General features: G+C 43.3%; 2 protein-coding genes across 3 annotated transcripts; one reads left to right on the top strand and one right to left on the bottom strand.

Annotated features, from left to right (window-relative positions):
* Positions 1–2,748: 2,748 nt before the first annotated feature.
* LOC136485277 (putative RING-H2 finger protein ATL71) lies at positions 2,749–5,931 on the bottom strand. The gene is made up of 2 exons (XM_066482191.1): positions 5,375–5,931; positions 2,749–3,821 (listed from the first exon to the last, which is right to left on the bottom strand). The coding sequence occupies exons 1-2, from the start codon at positions 5,587–5,589 to the stop codon at positions 3,410–3,412; spliced, it is 627 nt and encodes a 208-aa protein (XP_066338288.1). The 5' UTR covers positions 5,590–5,931; the 3' UTR covers positions 2,749–3,409.
* A 2,375-nt stretch (positions 5,932–8,306) lies between these two features.
* On the top strand, positions 8,307–17,451 carry LOC136485276 (protein ROOT HAIR DEFECTIVE 3 homolog 2-like). Of its 2 annotated transcripts, XM_066482189.1 has the most exons (22): positions 8,307–8,632; positions 9,494–9,560; positions 9,654–9,756; positions 10,492–10,562; positions 10,651–10,714; positions 10,790–10,855; positions 10,965–11,012; positions 11,095–11,157; positions 11,228–11,284; positions 11,493–11,651; positions 11,766–11,834; positions 11,910–12,001; positions 12,531–12,609; positions 13,891–14,056; positions 14,786–14,910; positions 15,006–15,265; positions 15,392–15,488; positions 15,605–15,766; positions 15,854–15,958; positions 16,264–16,358; positions 16,498–16,594; positions 16,799–17,451. In XM_066482189.1, the coding sequence occupies exons 1-22, from the start codon at positions 8,449–8,451 to the stop codon at positions 17,039–17,041; spliced, it is 2,472 nt and encodes an 823-aa protein (XP_066338286.1). In that variant the 5' UTR covers positions 8,307–8,448; the 3' UTR covers positions 17,042–17,451. The 2 variants fall into 2 exon arrangements, with proteins under 2 accessions (XP_066338286.1, XP_066338287.1); XM_066482190.1 differs by lacking the exon at positions 10,790–10,855.
* The last annotated feature ends 3,743 nt before the right edge of the window (positions 17,452–21,194 follow it).

Here is a 21,194-nt window from a genome sequence, read left to right as displayed (position 1 = left end):
CGTGCGCCGAACGGCTCCCGCACGATGCGCTTGCACAGTAGCGAGGCCCACGCGTGGTCCACATGCATGCACGAGCGAGCGCGTGGATTTCCAGCAGCGTCCAGGTAGGTAGGTACTCCGTATGTATGTTTTCTTTTTTCTCTTTCTTTCTTTTCCTTTTTCTTTTCTTTTTTTCTTTTTCTTTTCCGTTCAGGTAGGTAGGCACGTATGTTTTATTTTTTCTTTTCTTTTCTTATTATTTTTCTTTTCTTTTCTTTTCCCTTTTATTTTTTGTTTTCATGCTTCATTTTTATTTATATTTATTTTTTTGTTTTATATGTTTTTATTATTCTTTTCATTTTTTATGTTTCTTTTATTTCTTTTTTATTTTCTTTTTCTTTGCTTTCATGTTCTTTTTAATTTTAATTTTGTTTTTTTAATTTATTTTTTATTTTTGTTTCTTTTTCGTTTCATATGATTTTTCTTTTCTTTTTTAATTTTTTATTTTTCTATTTTACCTTACTTAATTATTTATTATGTTTAATTTTTTATTTTCTATATTTCATAAGATGCTATGTTTATAGTATAGATGTGATGTTCTACGATGTTTTTTATGATGTTCACGTGTTATATAATGTCATATTCTGTGATGTTTTTTGTGATGTTCATGTAGTATATATGTGATGTTCTATGATATTTTTTTGTGATGCTCACGTGTTATAAATGTGATGTTCTATGATGTTTTTTATATGTTCACGTGGTATAAATGTGATGTTCTATGATGTATGTTGTGATGTTCGCGTAGTATGCATGTGATGTTTACGTAGTGTATAATGATGTTCTATGATGTATTATGTGATGTTCATGTAGTACACGTGTTGTTCTATTATGTTTTTTGTGATGTTCTATGATGAATTTAGTGATGTTCATTTAGTATACATGTGATGTTCTATAATATATTTTTAGAATATTTGAAAAGTACCCACCTGATATTCTTTTAAAAATTTTTCTATTACGTATTTTTTTTCTTATGCTTTGCTCTAGATTTCATTATTTTTTATTTATGTTAGTATTCATGTTAATTATTTTTATGTATATTATAATATCAATTTCATGAACCTAAACTAAGAATATTCTTCTTACAAAGACGAAACATTGTTCTTTGAACTCGATAATGTAAAATGTTCTATCTTTATAAGAGAAATGTTCGTTAAAAAAATATCAAATATATCCACGTGAGATCTTATTTGGAAGGATTTATTGCAAGAATTTTGATTATGTAATGGGAATTTAATTTAGATGTTTAGTTTAAGAGTTATGACTTTTTTAATTTCTTAAAAGCCATTGCATGCGTTGTGGACGAGTGGGCCTTACACGATGGGACAGCATATGCCGTCTGCGCACGCACGCTACTTGCCGCGTGGGTTTACGGTGGGCGGGAAGCTGGGCGTTGTTACTGTGGACGGGAAAAAGTAGGGGCGCGTTTTGTTCAGCAAAGTTTGCACCCGCAAATTTTGCATATATAGCATTTCATTTGTATTTGTTAATTATTATCCAAATATTAACTAATTAGACTCAAAAGATTCATCTCGTAAAGTTAAAACAAACTATATAATTAGTTTTTGATTTCGTCTACATTTAGTACTTCATACATGTATCGTAAATTTGATGTAACGAAGAATCTTCTTTCGAAGAACTTAAACAAAGGCAAAAATAGTATCGGTCCGGGGTTATTGTCCGATGGGCGGACGCTGGCACTTACCGGAGATGCACGGCATGCAAGGGGTGGCAGATTTGCCATACTTCCTTCCTTTCATTAAGGCCCCGTTTAGTTCCAACCCAAAAACCAAAAATTTTTAAGATTCTCCGTCACATCGAATCTTGCGGTACATGCATGGAGTACTAAATGTAGACGAAAAAAAAAACTAACTACACAGTTGGCCGAGAAATCGTGAGACGAATCTTTTAAGCCTAAATAGTCCATAATTAGATAATTTTTGCCAAATACAAACGAAAGTGCTACAGTAGCCAAAAGCCAAAATTTTTCGGAACTAAACAGGGCCTAAAGTTTTCTTCATTTGTCTTTTTTTCTTTCAGGCCTTGTTTAGTTTGAGGTTAGGAATCAGTATTTGTCATTGTAGCATTTTCATTTATATTTGATAATTATTGTCCAATCACGGCCTAATTAGGCTCAAAAGATTCGTCTCGTAATTTACAATTAAACTATGTAATTAGTTATTTTTTTATCTACATTTAATACTTGCAAGATTTTTCACTCTCTCTCCATCACATAAAATCTTTGACACATGCATGGAGTATTAAATATAGATAAAAAATAACTAATTACACAGTTTGATTGTAAATTACAAGACGAATCTTTTAAGCCTAGTTAGACCATGATAGAACAATAATTATCAAATACAAATGAAAATACTACCGTGCCAAATACTGATTTCTAACCCAATCTAAACCAGGCCCGGCCTCAGTGGATCACGTAGAATTGAAGTACCAACGACGAATTCCCCGGTAAGTGGCAGATTCCGCCGTGGCTGTGTGGCTGCTGCCGTGCCCCGTGGAGGTGACACGGACGCCGAGGCAGCCACCGTGGCATGGGCTCTCATGGCCTTTTCCTTGCCGAATAAGCGGCGCTCGTGGCCGCTGTCGCCACGTTCATGGTTCTGACTAATCATAGTTTTACTTTAATTTCAAAAGAAAAAAAAAGACTATCTCTGTTTAAAATTATAAGTCACCTTGCACAAACAAAAATCCAAATTTCATCCTCCCTCTCACCTATGTACCAAAAAACCTGTAAAATTCAATTGTTTGATATTAAAAGTAAATTGTGTGTGTGTGTGACACTAGGAGAAGTTCAGTTTTTTATGTTGCCACTAGTTCTTTCAATTTTTGTCTTTCCTTTTTTTTCCCTAGACGACTTGTCAAAACCGTCATTTGCACGCCATTTTTAAATTTTTAGCTATCCATCATTCAGGGAAAAAGAAGTGGGAAAAAAACACAAATCATGGAACAGCACACAGCCTACAGGAGCAGGAATGGCATCTGAACCCAAAAAAAAGTGAAACCTTTTTCCACGTACCACAGCTCGTGTGATTCACAGGGATTTCCGGATTTGAATACAAACACAGCACCAGAGGTCCAGAGCTCGTCTCCCTTGTCTCTATGCTACAAACTTTGCAGCTATTTTTTTAAAAATTTTTTTTGCAGCTGCCGGCTAACAAACATACAAACATTCGTCAAAAACAAGAAACATACTGGTACGTTACAAACAAGCCGAAAGAACTCTTTCAGTGCCAATGTGCCATCCATCCCTCTGCCGTCAGCAGAGGAAGCCGACGAGACCCATGCCGTCAGCACCAGCCGCGATCGCGAGCGGCAGCAACAACAGCTAGCTAGCCCCCTCCCCCTGCTAGAGCTAAACTTGGTGGACGAGCGTGTCGGCGGACGGCACGAGCGCGCGGCAGCAGGGGCAGTCCGGGTGGATGGCGAGCCAGGGGAGGACGCACTCGGAGTGGTACTTGTGGGAGCACGGCAGCCGCGTCACCCGCTGCCGCCGCTCCTCCCGGACCTCGTCCAGGCACACCGCGCACACGTCCACCTTCGACAGCGTCCGCGTCAGCTCCGCGCGGCGCTGGCGCCGCGTCGACGCCGGCATATCCGCCGCCGCCTGCAGGAGGGCCGCTGGGTCGGGAGGCGCCGGCCGCCAGGACTCGGGCTCGGGCTCGGCGCCGGTCGCCGGGACAACGTCTTGCTCGTCTCGCCGCCGGGTGCTCCGAGGGTGCCTCGGGGTCGACCTCCCGGACCCGTCGCGCATCAGCCTGCTCCACCTGCGTTTGGTTCAGGTGCCGAATGTTAGCTAGGAGACAATCACACAACTCGAATCAAAAGACAATAAGCGTGAGGTTAGGTCATTCTGATGTTTGTCATGCCGAACGCGTTTTGAAGAAAACAGGAAAAGTATGGAAATGGAAGTCTGAGCAGACCACTGAGCTAGGCAGTTTTCCAGTCAACTGTGGGTTCTTGCTGACGTTTCGTACTCTGAACTTTGGAGTGCTGAATCGTCTAACCAAGGTTTGACCCGTTCGTGATACTTGGGCCTGGTTTAGATGCCAAAAAATTTGGCAAAATGCACTGTAGCGGTTTTCGTTGTTATTTGACAATTAGTGTTCGATCATAGTCTAATTAGGCTTAAAAGATTCGTCTCGTGGATTTCGTCTAAACTGTGTAATTAGTTTTATTTTTTATTTATATTTAATGCTTCATGCATGCGTCCAAAGATTCGATGTGACGGGATATCTTGAAAAATTTGGCAAAATTTTGGGGAACTAAACTGGCCCTTGATCCAAAGTCGAAACAGATCCAAAGTGTTTTTCTCATCACATGGCAAGATACTCTCTGTTTTCTCCTTTTGACTCAGCTTTCTTCTTTGTGGTGAGCGGAAAAAGCCAGACCACACAGCCCATGCAGGATTCCATCGTCCGCTTGCCACCCAGTTGCAATAAGTAGCATAAATAACACAGCATGCAGAATATTCTAGAAGGCAACGCATCATGGGAAATTGGGATGGATCGACGAAAGAGAGAACCAGGATCTATCGACTGCGGGTGTTGTTAGGCCTATTATATTAGTACTGCTTCTAGTAGTAGTGATCAGTGATCACGCAATAATTCAGAGTTGCTCCGATGCTGCAATCGAACTCCCCGCAGGACGCAGGCTATGGTGCCGTAATCAGATGGGCTCTTGCTAACAGCGACAACTTAAACTAAAACTATTCCGATTATATTACCTAAAAAGATCCAGCAAACTGCATGCCCCCACAAAACCATGTCACTTTCAGCAATTCAGCGGCGAATGCCTCCTCGGCCAAGCATGATGAACAGAAGGACACACGGCCTGGTTTAGCCCTCGTTTAGTTGGGCACCGAATCGGCGCCGCCGGATTCGGTGCGGACACCGTAGCTACTGTAGCGTTTTGTTTTTATTTGGTAATAATTGTCCAATTGTTGACTAATTAGGCTCAAAACGTTCGTCTCGCAAAGTACAACCAAACTGTGCAATTAGTTTTTTATTTCATCAACATTTAATACTCCATGCATGTACCACAAGTTTGATGTGACAGGGAATCTTCTTTTTGCATAGTGGCAAATTCGGTAATCTGAAGGAACTAAACACCCCTTAGCTGTTTTTTTTTGTCATGTCAAACAGGGAATCGACAGGGCGATCGTGTATCTTCTGCTGCTCTTGTCCAATCGCTTCATCTTTCGATAATCGCTCATGTTTTTCCTTCCCCATCTTTTGAAAAGATTCTGTCGTCTTCCCAACGGAAGCGTGCATATGCAGAACAGGGGAGGAAACAGAGGAGGGAGGGAGAGGCAACCGACCTGGACGGCGAGGTCGACGTCGACGGCAGCGCGGCGCCGCGCAGCTTCTCCTCGAGCCGGATGCGCGCCGCCAGCGCGGGCCCCGCCACGCCCGTGGGCGCCGCGTGGTGGGCGTGCGCGTAGTAGTGGTGCTCCGCCGCGCCCGCCGACGACGACGCCACGTCGCCGTGGTAGTGCACGCGCCGCCGCCGCGCGAGCTCCACGCCCGGAAGCATCGTCCTCCGCTAGCTCCTGGCTGTTCCTCCTCTTCTGCTTGCCCCGACGGAGGAGGTTCTTGCCTGCCTTGGCCTCGGCCGGCCCCTGATGCTCTCTTCTGCCTCCGGCGGTGGCGGTGCGCCGGCGCGTGCGGTAGCGGCCGCTCTGGTGGTTGGTTGGTGGATGTGTTTTTGTGGTATTACGGCGAAATTTCTAGTCTCCGGGTGAACTTGGTTTGGTTATATATACAGGCGGGGGAAAGACACGGGTGGAGAGAGGTGGAAGACGATCATCCGCGGAGACGACGACGTGGGGCGCGGCGTGCTGGACCGGGCGGACCGCGGGCGCCTGAGGAAGGTACGAGGAAAGCGCGAGCCGATTTCCAAAGCCCGGAAGGGGGATATGCTTGCTATTCCGAACCTGCCTGACGTCGACGAGGAGATTTGGCATTCGGCACCGGCCTCAGTGAGTGCGTCAGCGGAGCTCGCTACGGCCACCCGAAGTGAGTGCTCTATCCACGTTCCTCGGCAACATGCACGTAGAAATGGATGGCTGCATTTTCCTTTCGTTCACAAGCGCGATCGTGCGAACTATGTTCTCCCGCAAACGCACCTAGGCATTTCTAACCTCATCCACCATATCAAACACACCTTACGTTGCTGGCCCGGCCTTGTTCGTTCATCTCTAGAGAACAACATGACGCAACGAATTTGAAGATTGAGAGCATCGTCATTATTTATTTAACTATTGTTGGCTTGTGTATTATTGTAAATAAAGATACCTGAGGTACTCAAGACGAGACTGATGATCCGGCCACGCATTAATTAAGGAGACTGACTTGGCCATATATTCATATATCCCAACCTCAGGCTCAGACCATCAAAATTCAGCACCTGAACATGGCAACCTTTTGCCACTCTGAACCAAACAGCTTGCCCGTGCACCCATGCAGCTTGCAGCGCGCTGAAGCGGTCCAAGCGCATGCAGCGCAGCGAAGCTCCCGCGGGCCCCGCAATTCGAAAACGGCGCAACAACAAAACCACTGCACCACAGCTCAGCCGGTCGCCGCCCGCCGCCCGCCGCCGATGATCAGCCCCCACCTTGTGTGATATATTTTTTAAGTGGTTTTTAACCGACTCCTTGTCCTAGCTAGCTTCTGGACAAGGGACCGTTTCGGCTTGTACAAAACATCGCATAGTATTCATGCTGATCGACTTGATTTGGTGACGGCCACATCTCGTCCCATGTGTTTAACGAGGTCTCTCTCATATCGTGTCCTACTCTCTTTTTTTTTTTCTCGATCGCGCAAAAAGTTTGCGTGTCCCGTGTATGAAGCATCTACTTCTCCTGTAATAGTTATGCTCATTTTGTTCTTTTCTATAAACTTTTAGTTGGGCTTAAGATATTTTAACTTTAAGACAAACTTAGGATATATATAGCTTGTATCTCAGAACAGTGGTACTGTCATTGTAGACAAGATATGAATGAATATGATTCTTCCAACAGGTTGCCTACCTATGACTATGACCCTTCCTCACAAGATCTTCAAGTTGCCTCTTCCAATATCTTCGCCCCCAATCCCCTCAAATAAGAAGTCATTAAAAACCGAGTGAAATTAAGGTAAGGGCCTGTTTAGTAGGGCTCTTCCCCAGCTCCGGCTCTAGCTTCTCCGAAAAAGACCTACCAAACGTTTTGTAGAAGGAGCTGTTTTTCAGTAAAAACAGAGGAGCTGCAGCCGTTTCGAAGGAACCACCAAAACTGGGGCTTCAGCTCCTCTGGAAGAACCCCTTAGGAGAAGCTCTGCCAAACACCCCCTAGATAATAAGCCAGGAGATATTTGGAAATTTGGACCAATGAAGCAGCGCTCGATTCTTCTTGAACCATGGAGCAGCCCAGCATTACCATGGTAATATAAGATAATAAGGCCTCCTGCGGTCGGGCCTAAGGAATAGAAACCAGCCCAACATTCAGATGGCCCGAAATGGTCTGAAGGCTTTGCTATTTCACAGATGAAGTCATAAACAAATGGGCCCTCGTATCTTTACGACAAATAGCAAAGGCACGATTTTACGATTTTTAAGTGATCGCGAAGCTGGGCGAATGTTTCTATTCCACATCACAAAAACGCGCAGCGGACAGCGGTCACGCAGGGCGCAGGCGCAACGACTTTAAGTATCAACGACAACAGTTCCAGTACCACTAGGTCTAGCTCGATGTCTCCGTCACTCCCTATGTTATTAGGTACTCCCATGCTTTCTTGAAAAGTTGAGACCTTGAAACAAAAATATGGATGAATGGAACATTCTATCATCAACCATCATACAAAATTCATTCGCAAGGAAAACTTGTGCAAGGAGAGACGAATAGCAGCGGCTCGCGGGTACGAGGAAAAATAAATAAATAAATAGTTGCTGTCTGAACTATCTCGTTGTAGCCACGTATGTCTTGGAAGACTGATTTGGCTCAAGTGTGACGTGGGATTTCTCAACATAATTGGATCGCTCGATCGAAGGGAGGAAGAATCGGACGGCTCCGAACCATGAGCGAGGTGACCACCAAACTATTGGGACGCATGATTCAAATACACGGATTCGTTTTGTTGCAAGCCACTGGATGGCTCCTTCTCTGGCTCGCTAGGTTCCAACCGTTCCGTCTCCGGTCGCAATCCATCCGCCGTTTCTATTATTTCTATTCCTTCCGTAAACCCACGTATGAACCCCAATAGCGGCGCAAGCCGCGCAACGCGACACCTGTCCGTGTCTCTGCGCGTCCCCTCTCATTCTTTCTCTCTCGCTCGCCGTCGCGGCGCCTCCGCTCTGCTCTGCTGCAACTCGTGGGTTGCTTCGGTCGGTTCTCCGGCGAGCCAGAGAAAGGGATCGATGGACGCGCCGGGAGGCGTCGTCGGAGTCGGCGGCCGCGGCGGCGAGTGCCACGCGGCGCAGGTGGTGGGCGCGGACGGCGAGATGGACGCGGCCGCCATGGAGCGGTTCGCCGCCGCCGAGGGGCTCCGGGGGCGGGGCCTCTCCTACGCCGTCGTCTCCATCCTCGGGCCCCAGGGCAGCGGTACGTACGTCAGCGGCGTCATCCTCCCCTCCCCTGCTCCTCCTCCGGCCTCCCCCTCCCTTCCCCTCTGCTTCTGGTACATGGGTGCTGCGGCGGGGTCCTCGCTGGGGTTTTGTGCAGAGTCGGCGTAGTGAACGGATTCAGAGTTTCAGACATTCAGTTATGTCGCGTATGAAATTCTCGTGTCTGTGTCTTAGCTTACCCTGGTGTCAGTTGCTCATGGTGCTTGGTCGGTGAGGAATCGAGAATGATCCAGGTTATCGTGGCGTGGCCAAGCCCCCCCCCCCCCCCCCCCCCCCCCCCACACACACACACAATTACAGCCGTTGGCAGTTTGCGTCTGCTTCAATATATTACTGTTATGAACGACGTATATGAATATGAAGTAAAGAATCAAGCCATAGAGGAGACATACGATTTAACGTGGAAAACCCCTCCGATGTGAAGGGGAAAAACCATGGGCACCAGCCAGCAACAATCTCACTATCTCAAGAGTTTTGGGTTACACGCCTATGGCGGCTTACAAGAGAATCAAGTCTCCACGAAACCATAGCAAGGGGTGAGACCTGATGGGCCGGCTTCAGACTCCGCTACGCTCCGGCCCAAGCCTCCGGCGACGGGCCTCCGCTTCGCTCCGTCAGAAGCCCGGCCTATATCCTGAAGTGAATTTGGAACGACTTCAACAATTACACATGGTTACTGCACAGTTGATTGGTTCCCCGTCCATGTAGTAGCGTGTAATGATCGTCGAGCTCTTCTAGGCTTCAATTTCGATTCCTTCATTTAGCAATTTTGTCCTGGTAGTAGTTGGATTAGATTCAGGGCCCGTCTCTAACGGCTGCTGCTTTGTACACCGGCCAGGGAAAAGCACCTTGCTCAACCACCTCTTCGGGACAAGCTTCAGGGAAATGGATGCCTTGAAAGGAAGGTAAACAAACACCGAGCACGTACAGAAGCATTGCTTGTTACATCATCTGCATTTGTTGGTATGATATGTGCTGCTCGTTTTGTTTCACACCAGGCACCAGACCACCAAGGGCATTTGGATCGCCAAGGCTGTTGGGATCGAGCCGTTCACTGTTGTGCTGGACCTGGAGGGGATGGACGGGAGGGAGCGAGGGCAGGTGAAAGTTCTACTTGCAGCCATTTCTGAACTTATTAAATGTTCCTGAACAGTGTTCTTCTTTCTCATCAAATTGTGTTTTCCATGTTCTGACATTACTAATTGACTGTTATTGGTCCTCCCCCTAATCCCCTATAGCATGTTCTTGTGTTCTCTTGTGCGTTGTGCTTTACCATGACGCATCATGTGCTGACGGGTTGCCAAATTACAATTTGCAAGTACCTGATTTACTATGTACTATGGCATTTAACCTGTCAAGAAGAAATTGGCTGTGTTTAGCAATTAATAGTACTTGGATTGATTCACATGCAACATTAGTGCCGTTGTTAATTCTCCTGTAAGGAACTAAGGATCTTAAAGATTCAGGACTACTATACTGTGAATAATGTTGCCAATAATATGCCATGTGGGTGATTAATGCATTTGGTTGCTTGGAGCTATACATGTCCCTTCGCCACGTTAGTCACTAGTTTACCACATGGCTGCCTGAATACAAGCAACTCATTTGAGCATCCATTATTTTTAGTGTAATTAGTTTGGTTTGAATTAATCATACCCATTCTCTGTGTTGAGCAAACATTTCCTTGCGTCAACTTAAATTATACATAGTCAGTCATTTATAGTTTTCACAAATATGGAATTTCTTTTGTTTTAGGTTTACCACTGATGGGCAACTGATTACTATGGTTTTGCTAATGTTATCTATCGCTTATATACTAATGTTTTCGTCTTGCAGGATGATACAGCTTTCGAGAAGCAGAGTGCTCTGTTTGCTCTTGCAGTTTCAGACATTGTTATGATAAATTTGTGAGTTTCTATTTCACATATTACTGCTTAATTGAAAGTTAAAATTTTGGTGAGCAAGGGAGATATTTAAGTATTATATGATCTGCAGGTGGTGTCATGATATTGGGCGAGAACATGCTGCTAACAGGCCTCTTTTGAGAACAGTATTTCAGGTGATACTTCTTACAGTGAGAGTATTCCTTTTCTCCCATGTTCAGTCATTTATTATCATTTCTCTCTTTATTAAGGTCTTGATGCGTTTATTCAGCCCTCGCAAGACAACACTGCTACTTGTTATCCGTGATAAAACAAAGGTTTGTACAGTTCCAGAGACTGAGTCCAGTTTCTTTCTCTATTTCTGCAGTTTGATATTTTCAGTTTGTTTGACTTTTCTTGTGCTCTGATTTTTTCCTGTATTTGCAGACTCCACTAGAGTACCTAACACAAGCTCTCAAGGAGGATATTCAGAAGGTGCCAATGCTTTATTATCGGCTTACCTGCTTTCCTCCTTGTCATGTCGCAATTCTCATCAATCACTGTCTTTTTCTATTAGATATGGGACTCTGTTCAGAAACCAGAGGCTTACAAGGAAGCAGCACTTAGTGATTTCTTCAATGTCGGTGCATCAGTTTTCTGAAAGTAAGGCTTTCATGCATCAACTGACTCATATTTTCTGCAATATAAAGGTGGAGGTCACTGCTCTATCGAGTTATGAAGAGAAAGAAGAACTATTTAAGGAGCAGGTAGACTGGACGTACAAGTACTCTATTTCTCTCTCTTCAGTGTATCCCATTCCCTTCTCTTCTCTATTGGATGAAATTGCATTTGTTATGAAATTTTCATCTTCAGTGGAACTTATGTGTTCAGATTTATGCATGCCTTATTTCACTTTAATGATTTAATGATACAGAAGACATTTTACTGTACTGTTATATATTTTTTTCCTTGCAGGTTGGACAACTAAGGCAGAGGTTTTATCATTCAACTGCACTAGGTGGTCTTGCAGCTGATAGAAGAGGTGTGGTACCTGCTTCAGGCTTCTGTCTCAGTGCACTGCAGATTTGGAAAGTAATACGTGAAAATAAGGACCTCAACCTTCCTGCTCACAAGGTTATTGTGCCATTATTTGCCATCAATGCTACAAAACTAAATAGTAATAATTTGTGTGTGTGGACATGTCGACACTATATATTTGAAATGTAACTTTTCTTGTATTTTGTCTAGGTCATGGTTGCTACTGTTCGATGTGAAGAGATTGCAAATGAAAAGCTCAAAAACTTTTTGTCCGATAAGGTGACAATGTTCTTATGTCATTCTGTATTACTGTATTTGTTTGATTGGCTGAATGGGAATTATTCTGCTCTGCAGGGTTGGTTGGAGCTAGATGCAGCTGTAAAATCTGGTTTGCCACCAAGCTTCGGAACGAAGCTCAGTGCTATTCTTGACTCTTATCTATCAGAGTGGGTGATCTAACTAATTATCATAATAGATTTTCTCTTAGAAAGTTAAGATAAACACAGTTGCTGCCATGAATCTGTGTGTTCAAAACATGAATTTGCTAGATTTAACTACTTGCTTCAGTTCATTCTCTTGAATATTGAGACAAAATGCTGATGCATTTTCATGCTGTTTGACATTTAATCGTGGACTGTCTATATGGAAACTAAGTTGGTATCTGACAATAAGTTGATCTAATTACTGGTTTTCTTATAATGGCCCTCCTTTTTCTCCCTTTGTTACTCCTATGAATTCCAATGCGTTAATACTGGTACTGGATTAAGTGCTCTACCCTCTTCGTGTTGAAATAATTTAAACTATACTGGAGGCATGCAAATTCTCAATAAATGGGAGTAGAGTGTTTGATATCTGAGGTGACTGATCATATTTTTAGTCCTGGATAACACTAAGCAAAATGCTGAGTTCTCGTGAGTTAATCTGATTGTTGCTTGTAAGCCGATGCGACAAGTTATTGTACCGTTTTTATTGCAGGTATGACATGGAAACCATGTATTTTGATGAAGGTGTAAGAGCTGCTAAGCGGCAACAATTACAATCTTCAATGCTAGATGTGAGTAACTGAAGGAGAATATAATTGGTGGAGATAGTGTTGTATTGCATTGGGTCTTATGGGCTGATTATATAGAGTATATAGAACTAACACCTCACGTGGTTAGACAATGTGGTACTGTTCCTAGTTACTCTAACATCCCCCCGCAGTCACAGCGGGAGCGCTAAGCGACGCGGGAAGGCGTCCCCTCAGCATCGCCTGCCCTGGCCAGGCCACACAGTCGAAGATGTAGATGTCATTGTAGTCGATGCCGATGCCGGAGTAGGTATGCGCGAGGTCGATTGGCGATGGGCGACTCAATCCCGATCAGTGATCGGGCAAACAAAAAAGATACAGCAGCAACGGATCAGGTGTACCCCGGCAATAGTGCACCTCAGCGTGGCGGTCGCGGTCACGCGAGGTCGCACGAGGATGACACAGATTGGCCGGCCGCCACCATGGCGGCGCAGTGTTGGGGTCGATCTGCCCGGGCCACCACCACGGCGGCGCGGGATGGGGCGACGCCCAGCATCCTCCACGGCGAGCGCGGAGAGGGCGGCGAGGTAGCACGGCGCCGCGAGAAGACCTGATCTGTCGCTTCACGACGACGAAGAGGGCGCGGGATCAATAGGATCCGGCGCCTAAAGAGGTGGCGCTGCCCCCCGGCGGAGATCAATTTCTCCCTGGGGGCGCGCGGTGCTGAAGCGGCAGCGGCTAGGGTTAGGATCTAAACGTAGGCGAATGATACAATGAAGGAGAATATAATTGGTGGAGATAGTGTTGTATTGCATTGGGTCTTATGGGCTGATTATATAGAGTATATAGAACTAACACCTCACGTGGTTAGACAATGTGGTACTGTTCCTAGTTACTCTAACAGTAACTCATTTCCAAATGATCAAAAAATAACCCCTGATTTGAGAGTTTTTATCCTAGATGATTTTATTTGTTATATGCTTGAAGAGGACCATGGTCAAGCTCAAGGACTATTACTAAGTTTGCTTAAGAATCAGTGGTTCATGAAAATTTTATCTCTCCAGTTATTATTTGATATATTTGAGTATATGTTCCAACCACTGTCATCTTAGTGCAAACTGCAAACACTCAGTGCTTTTAGTAAATAAATTTTTATCATGCGCTTCTAAGTTCCTATGCACTGATGCATACATAGTTCTGGCTGATATAATGTTATAAACCGGATGTTTGTTGTTACAACTTCTTTGGTAGTTGGTGGATTGTTTCATCTTCTTTGTAGCTGGCCTTTTTATCTCAGTGTGTCATGAGAAAAGTCATGTTTTGCAGCACACATATCCTGCTATCGAGAGAGTAATGGAGCACCTGCATCTTGTGGCTCTTAACAAATTCAAAAGTGATCTGGAACAATCATTAAGGAACACAGAGGGATTTGCAGAATCAGTTCGTCAGTGTTCTCAAGCTTCAGTGGAAGAGTTTGATGCTGGAATAAGAGGTATGTGAACAACCGCTACTGCACCTCTTTTTTCTTCTACTATTGATGTATATTAACCAGCAGGGGGCTACCCCTCTTGTTTCCTAAAAAAAATAATTAAGGTCTACAATAAGATTTTGTTGAGCTTCTGGTGGACAATAAACCATTAGTGCAATCCTAGGCTCCTGGAGTCCTTTGTTGTATCATGTGTCCTCCTGGAATGGATGATGCTTGTTATGAATAGAATAGCACTACATACAGAAAACCCTTTGTAGCAAGCTTCGTCGTGTACTACAGAGTAGCTTTCTCAGGTATTGCAAATTCCGGGGAAGGAACAGGAATAGGCGGACGGTCCCAAAGGCACAGACCATGCATATGCAAGTGCATATGAAGTGCCCAACCTGGCTAGTTGTAACCATAAAAAATATATGGGCAATGAGGGTCTGAACCGTGACCTATGGAAGGACCATAAGAGAACATTCCCACATAACAGCACTGCAGTGGTCGATAGCAATAGCACAAAGTTAGCAGCCACAATAAGAGTAAAAGGCAGTGGCAACAAACAGCAGTTTTTGTTTTTCTGTTTCTCTTTTTTGGTCTGCCTTATCCCTTCACCGCTACTTGGTTTGTTCAGAACTGAGCAAATGAAGTGAGGAACACACATGCAGACAGCTTATATGATATTATGTATCTCTTATATTTGACAATCTACAATTCAGTGATTTCAGGCCCTAGTTCTTTTTTATGCAGATACAGCAGTTAAACATGTGCAGTGGGATGCTTCAAAAGCTAGGAATAAACTGCAAGAGCATATACAAGCTCATGTAGAATCTATTAGGAACGCAAAATTGGCAGAACTGAAAGCTAACTATGAGGTTACTTTCCTTGATTTTACAACCTCTAAATGTCATGGTCAATTCAGAACATTCCATCCATATCTTTTGACCTTTTACCATTTTGCATATTGCAGAAGCTGTCAGACGCAATTGCTGGGCCTGTACAATCAATACTGGAAACTGGCGAGAGAGACTCCTGGGCATGCATTAGGAGACTATATAGGCGTGAGACTGAAAATGCTGCTCTTGCATTCTCAGCTTCCCTTTCTGAGTTTGAACTAGACCAGACAATTTGCAGTAAGATGGTCTCAGACTTGAGGGAACATGCAAGAAGCGTAGTAGAAATGAAAGCTAGAGAAGAAGCTGGAAACGTTCTGATGCGCATGAAAGAAAGGTAGAATTTGCTCTTTTTTTGTTATTTGAGGGGAAATGGAAAAGGGATAATGCAATGTCAGTTTTCATGTCCTACTACAATGAGTGTTCATATATTTTGTACCTAATATGATTGGATTATCTGTAGGTTTTTCACTGTGTTGAGCCATGATAGGGATTTGATGCCAAGGACATGGATGGGAGATGAGGATATCCGCTCAATCACTAGAGAAGCACGCTTAGGGGTATTTAGAGATGACATTTTTCAGCTAATCAGTATCACAATACTTCTAGGGTGTCTGAGCTTATTTATAATGCTCATCCATGAAAAACATAATCTGGTTCTCATGTTTCACTGCAGGCTTTAAGACTTATGTCTGTAATGGCAGCTATTCGGTTAGATGATAAACCAAACAAAATAGAACGGGCTCTGACTACTGCTCTTTTAGATGGCGGACCCCTTTCCCACAAGAGGAGCATAGAATTTGCTTCTGATCCACTTGCTTCAAGCACGTGGGAAGAGGTTTTGTTGCCTATACTACACTTGGATATTTATGGTTTAGGATGTTCTACAGAGAAATAGTTTGGAATGCTTTATGTATTTGTGCAGGTTTCACCAAAGGATACACTGATTACGCCAGTGCAGTGTAAATCCATCTGGAGGCAATTCAAAGCAGAGACAGAGTATTCTGTTGCACAAGCAATGTCTATGCAGGTATAATTTTTTGTTACTGTCATCAATTGATCATCCTGTTTGGAGCCAGTACTTGCATAAATATGATCCATGTTCACAGTTTTGTTGGATAATCAACTTATGGAACTGATTTTCTTGGTTTCACAGACTTCTGAACACCAATATTAGATTTCATCCCTGCTTGTTTTTCCATATATTTTGAATACTTGTTTTGTCAGGCCATCTGTATCACTTGCATTTTGTTGAATTATGTTTATGAAATTTCTATCTGAATTCATTTTGCATTTTGTTAATCGAATTCTTTCAATCTGACTTCCTCATGCCAGGAAGCACATAGGCGTAGCAAGAGCTGGTTGCCACCTGCATGGACTATTCTGCTTCTGGCAATACTAGGCTACAACGAATTTATGTTTCTTCTTAGGTAATCATTTTACTAGAATAATTTATTTGTTTGCTTTCCATTTTTTGGCTAAGCCAGACTACAGGACTGCGGCACTTCCAGATTGCAGATTTCATTGTCAGCATGTTTAACGGGTTCATTTGTCTTTTTTTTGTTACAGGAATCCATTGTACCTTCTAGGGCTCTTTGTTGCCTTTGTGTTGTCATATGCCATATGGCTGCAATATGACATCACTGCTTATTTTCGTCATGGCACGGTAAGAACATAAAATTCTTTTTATTCAGAAATTAGATCCAAAAGTTACTACATATGATTCTGCTCCTTGGAATTCGACTTCTTGTTTTCTTCATCGCAAGCAGTGCTGTTCTTTCTTGCGTTTCTGCCTAGTGCATTTCAGTGCAATTGAATCTTACTACTGTAGTTCCGCACTAATCTCAAACTGAGTTTCTTCTATGTGCAGCTGTCTACTACTCTTACGATTTTATCAAGACTACTCCCCACGATCATGGACATTGTGATGCAAATAATCAATATGAGCCACAGACACAAGCATTCCCCACATCCATCTCGCCGCCCCCAACCTATCCATGCTCAGAGCTTCATGAACCAGACGTGGGGACAGCCTCAAGTGCAGTACAAGTTTCCTGACTCGCCATCCTCATCTTCCTCGTCCGTGGACTCGAATAGCGGTGATGACTCTTGAAGCTGTGCATAGAACATAGAACTTTCCATGTGGAAGTTCCAGACTTCCAGTACTTAAATAGGTAGCCTTCTTCAGGGGTTTCTAGCTAACTAGGAAACTTTGTCGTGTCATCGTGTGCTTTTGACTTTGATGTGTACATGTGTATTGTAAGATGAAAAACCATAACTTACTTTTGCCGTTCACAAAAACCACGTATGATCATCTACGGAGTTGATAGATGGTAGCAGAACACTAGTAGATTCTTGTGTAGGCCAACCAAAATCTGCATGTGAAAAAGTAGTGACAGACTGACAGTTATCTGGTTATGTGTCAATGCCTACATATATGAATATGCACATTTAATCCAGCCGAAATACACATGCATATAATATTTGTATGTATGTGCTGCCTATAGAATTACAGCTCCCATCTGTTCATTGTGCCGTTTCGTACAGATGTCTATAAACTTATGCAATTGTCCAGCAATCAAATTGATATGTCCTAAACATGGCCACCGCTACTATAGAACTAGTTTGTAGCAACGACATCTTTTTTTTTGGTAGGGGTGGCTCACTCAGCAGCCGCCCCTACTGCTCCCGCCGGGGTCCTACGAGGCCAGCTGTAACACCCCGGGTGTTTAAAATACTAAAATTTGTCATGACATCATATGCATTGCAAAGCATTTGGACATATTGAAAACTTGGATATGCAATTACTAAAACAAGTTTACTTAATGTTATATGTGTTGAATTGTGTTGTTTGAATCAAGTTTGAAATACTTGTATTGTTTTGAAATTTCGAAAACCCTGATTTTCAGCATTTAAATCCTACCCTAAAAATCCATTTCAAAATATAAGCATATTTTGGGGTTGAGCCCAAAAGCAAAAGTGTAGAGCTTGACAAGTTATACAAAGTTTGTTTTTGGAGTTTTTCAAGTTGTTTAGAAAAATTTCGAGTAATTCAAAAAGGCGTAATTCGTTAAATTTCCCTATTCAAATTCAAAAGTTCATTTCAAAATCTAGACCGAATTAGGAGATGGTTATAGAAGAAAAGTTGTAGAACTTTTGATTTTGAACAACTTTTGTTTTTGGAGATTTTTGAGTTGTTATGAAAATTTGAGAGTAATTTGTGAATTTTGGGCAAATGGCATTTCTGTAATTTGTGTGAACAGTGTCCACCGCCTAAGCTACATTGCCGTCGGACCTTCTTCGGCATTCCAGGCGCGTCGTGGCCGTCCTTGATGTCGCGCTGGCACGGAAACGGCTCCGTCGTGGCTTCCTTGAGCTTCTGCGCCGCGCTATAAGTACCAAGACGCCGTCGTCGTCGTTTTTCTTCTTCCTTTGTTTTCACCACCGCCGTTGCCATCTCGGTAAAGGCCATCCTAGTTCTGTCTTTTCCTTGCGAATCCAGCCAGCTAACATTGGTCGCCGGAAATTGCCAAGAATCCGCTGTCCACGTTTTTCTTCCTCGCGGTCGGCAACTTCACCGCCGCGGGCGTGTCATCGTGGCCAGAGCCCTCCGGTGAGCCGTTGTCCGTAATCAGTGTACTTACGGCTTCGTCTCGATGCTGTAGTACTTAATCAGTTGTTGTTTACTCATTTTGATCACTGCAGTCGCCGGTTCTCCCTCACCGACGATCTTTGCTCCGCCGTGATCACCGTAGTCGTCGTCACGCCTCTCCGTTGCTCCTCCGACCCTGCTCGTTGCTCAGTCATGTTCGGGGTGAGGTGTTGAACCCTTCTGTGCTTAGTGTTTAACCTCTATCGTGCTTGTGTCACCAGTGTAGTGCGGTCGTGCCATCATGCCGCCATGGTCATCGCTGTGCTCGGTCCAGTATGGAATTGGAGTGGTGTATCAGCTAGTGTAGTGGTCGGATAGTTCACCGTAGTGGTCGGATAGTTCACCGTAGTGGTCGGAGAGTTCACCAAAGTGATCGGTGCTGGCGTGGTCACATCAGTTACGAATATGGGTTGGTTAGTTTGGTTTGTAACTGTACTGCGAAGGAAAATTGTATCCAATTTATTATTTTTTGCATTCATCATCGAGCATCATGTTTCATATTCCGCATCATGTTAAACATGGCAATGTTACTACGTGTAGTAAAAGAAGGTGAACACGTGGTAGTTAATCAAGTTGCGGAGGAGGTTGATCTGTCTGTTGAGGTCGGATCGAATACTTGTGTGACGTCGCAGGAACCAGACTTTTCCGTCAACGAAGGCAAGCCCCGGATGCATACAACCCTACCTTGTGTTTTACAAATTAACTTTGCTTTTGCTTTCCGTTACTGCATTAAGTGATTAGGAGTTAAGTAAGAGCCTAATTGGTGCATTACCACCCTTGTTATTCCATATTTACCATATTACCAGTTTTAAATTCGTATATGCCTAGTTTTGCTTAGCTATGCGTAGAACGATGAAAGTCGGGTGACTACCTGCCACCTGCAAGTTTTAAATGGAACATTGGTTACTTATGTTATCATGTGATATGGGAATGTAGAGTAATAAATCTAGACCGGGCAGACTCGGTGTGTGTGAGCCACAAGACATGGAGGTCTTGTGAGCGGGTTCTTTCCGCCTGTGTCGATTAAGGCACGTCCGTTGTTGAATTGCATGAGGTGAGAATTTGTAGTACTAACCACATACTCCAGTAAGCCTTTACTTGGCGATTCTATTACGAGAATGGCTACTCGCGCACTGGGAGTGGAGAGATGGCGGGAATAGCGTGTACCCACGTGGCCATGGGCTGGAATGGTGGAGTACTGTATTCTCGGGTGGCGCGGACCCGTTCTTGTTTTAGAGGATCCGAGGGAAGGTTGGTATATGTAGGTTAGGGACCTGCATATGTCGTGTGGTCTGGAAGTCCCAGCTGGGTTTATAATCGGTTCGAATCGTCGTTGCTCCTCGGTTATGGAGACTCAACTCACTGTTCATCATCGTAGTATTAATAACTGGAACTTGAGAATGGTTGATGAAGGTGTTGGATATGAAGTTTCATGATCTCATTACGGATCGTGTCATCTTTATATATGATTTTATGAAGTTTAAATTGTTGAAATAAAGAATTTTGTCAAAGAGCTTTTACGCAAAATACCGTTGATTATTGCTAAAACCATACCTTGAATTCCTGAGCCTGCATTCCTGAGTTATCAGTTCTTATTTTGGTTAAGTCTTGTTGAGTACTTTTGTACTCAGGGTTCGTTGACCCTTGTTGCAGGTGAGCCTCATGAGCAGATCTGTTTTGGATCGTGCTGCACGACTATCGTTCGTTCTGACGATGAGAAGTAAATGTGTGGCCCTTGGGCAGGGCAGTCTCATTGTGTGTTTATGTTATATTATAATGCCACTCCACTATTTCGTTTTGTAATAATCATCGAACTTAGTTATGAGGTTTGAAACCACTGTTTTGTAAATTATGTTATTGTAAGACTTCCGCTGTTTTTACTCTGGTGTAGATATTTGAATAAATGTTGTAATACTGCAATGACTCTATAACGTGATCCTGCTCGGAAATCGTGGATGATTCGGGGTTCCCCGAGGACACCCGACAGACTTCTTAAGTTACCAGGAACATATGCATTGTTGTCAAAGGTCGTTGGACAGTGACAAGTGTATGTGGGTCCTATACTTTAGGAGGTTCTGCCACACCAGCCGGCCCTATAAATGGCACAGTAGTGACGGCTGGTGATACGAGCCGCGCCTACAAATGGGTTCATTTGTTTGGGCGGCTCACTCACCAGCCGCCCCTACTGTTTTGATTTGTAGGGGCGGATCATTCACCAGCTGCCCCTACAAATATTTTCGTATTTTTTAAATATTAGTTCTGCATATTTTTTTATAAATATATATATAAATGTATAAATATATTAAAAATAATTTGCTATATTTGCCCGTACACATAAAAACAACTTGCTAATATATATAGAATGATACATTTTCTTTTTAAAAAAAATAAAAAAATTATATTTAAAAATTGAAAATTTGAATTTGTGAACTTCAAATTGAATTTTAAGATAGAAAATGCCCTAAAATGAAAATCTTGTAAACATCAAAGTTGTAAAACTCATCAAGATTTACAACTTTTATTTTGGTCATCTTTCCATGTGACTTAGTTTGAAAAGTTCAAATTTTGAATTTCATAAAATGGCAACTTCAAACAATATTTTCAAAAAGTAAAT

Source organism: Miscanthus floridulus, chromosome 10 (assembly GCF_019320115.1).
Source record: "Miscanthus floridulus cultivar M001 chromosome 10, ASM1932011v1, whole genome shotgun sequence".
Classification (NCBI taxonomy): domain Eukaryota; kingdom Viridiplantae; phylum Streptophyta; class Magnoliopsida; order Poales; family Poaceae; genus Miscanthus; species Miscanthus floridulus.
Note: the sequence above shows the minus strand (reverse complement) of the source record. Positions and strands in the feature narration are given on the sequence as shown.

Coding starts and splice junctions, on each gene's coding strand:
- LOC136485277 (XM_066482191.1), bottom strand. CDS start 5,589: ATGCTTCCGGGCGTGGAGCTCGCGCGGCGGCGGCGCGTGCACTACCAC. Junction 3,822..5,374: donor ACGTCGACCTCGCCGTCCAG/GTCGGTTGCCTC, acceptor AACCAAACGCAG/GTGGAGCAGGCTGATGCGCG.
- LOC136485276 (XM_066482189.1), top strand. CDS start 8,449: ATGGACGCGCCGGGAGGCGTCGTCGGAGTCGGCGGCCGCGGCGGCGAG. Junction 10,856..10,964: donor TTATCCGTGATAAAACAAAG/GTTTGTACAGTT, acceptor CTGTATTTGCAG/ACTCCACTAGAGTACCTAAC. Junction 14,911..15,005: donor AACTGAAAGCTAACTATGAG/GTTACTTTCCTT, acceptor TGCATATTGCAG/AAGCTGTCAGACGCAATTGC.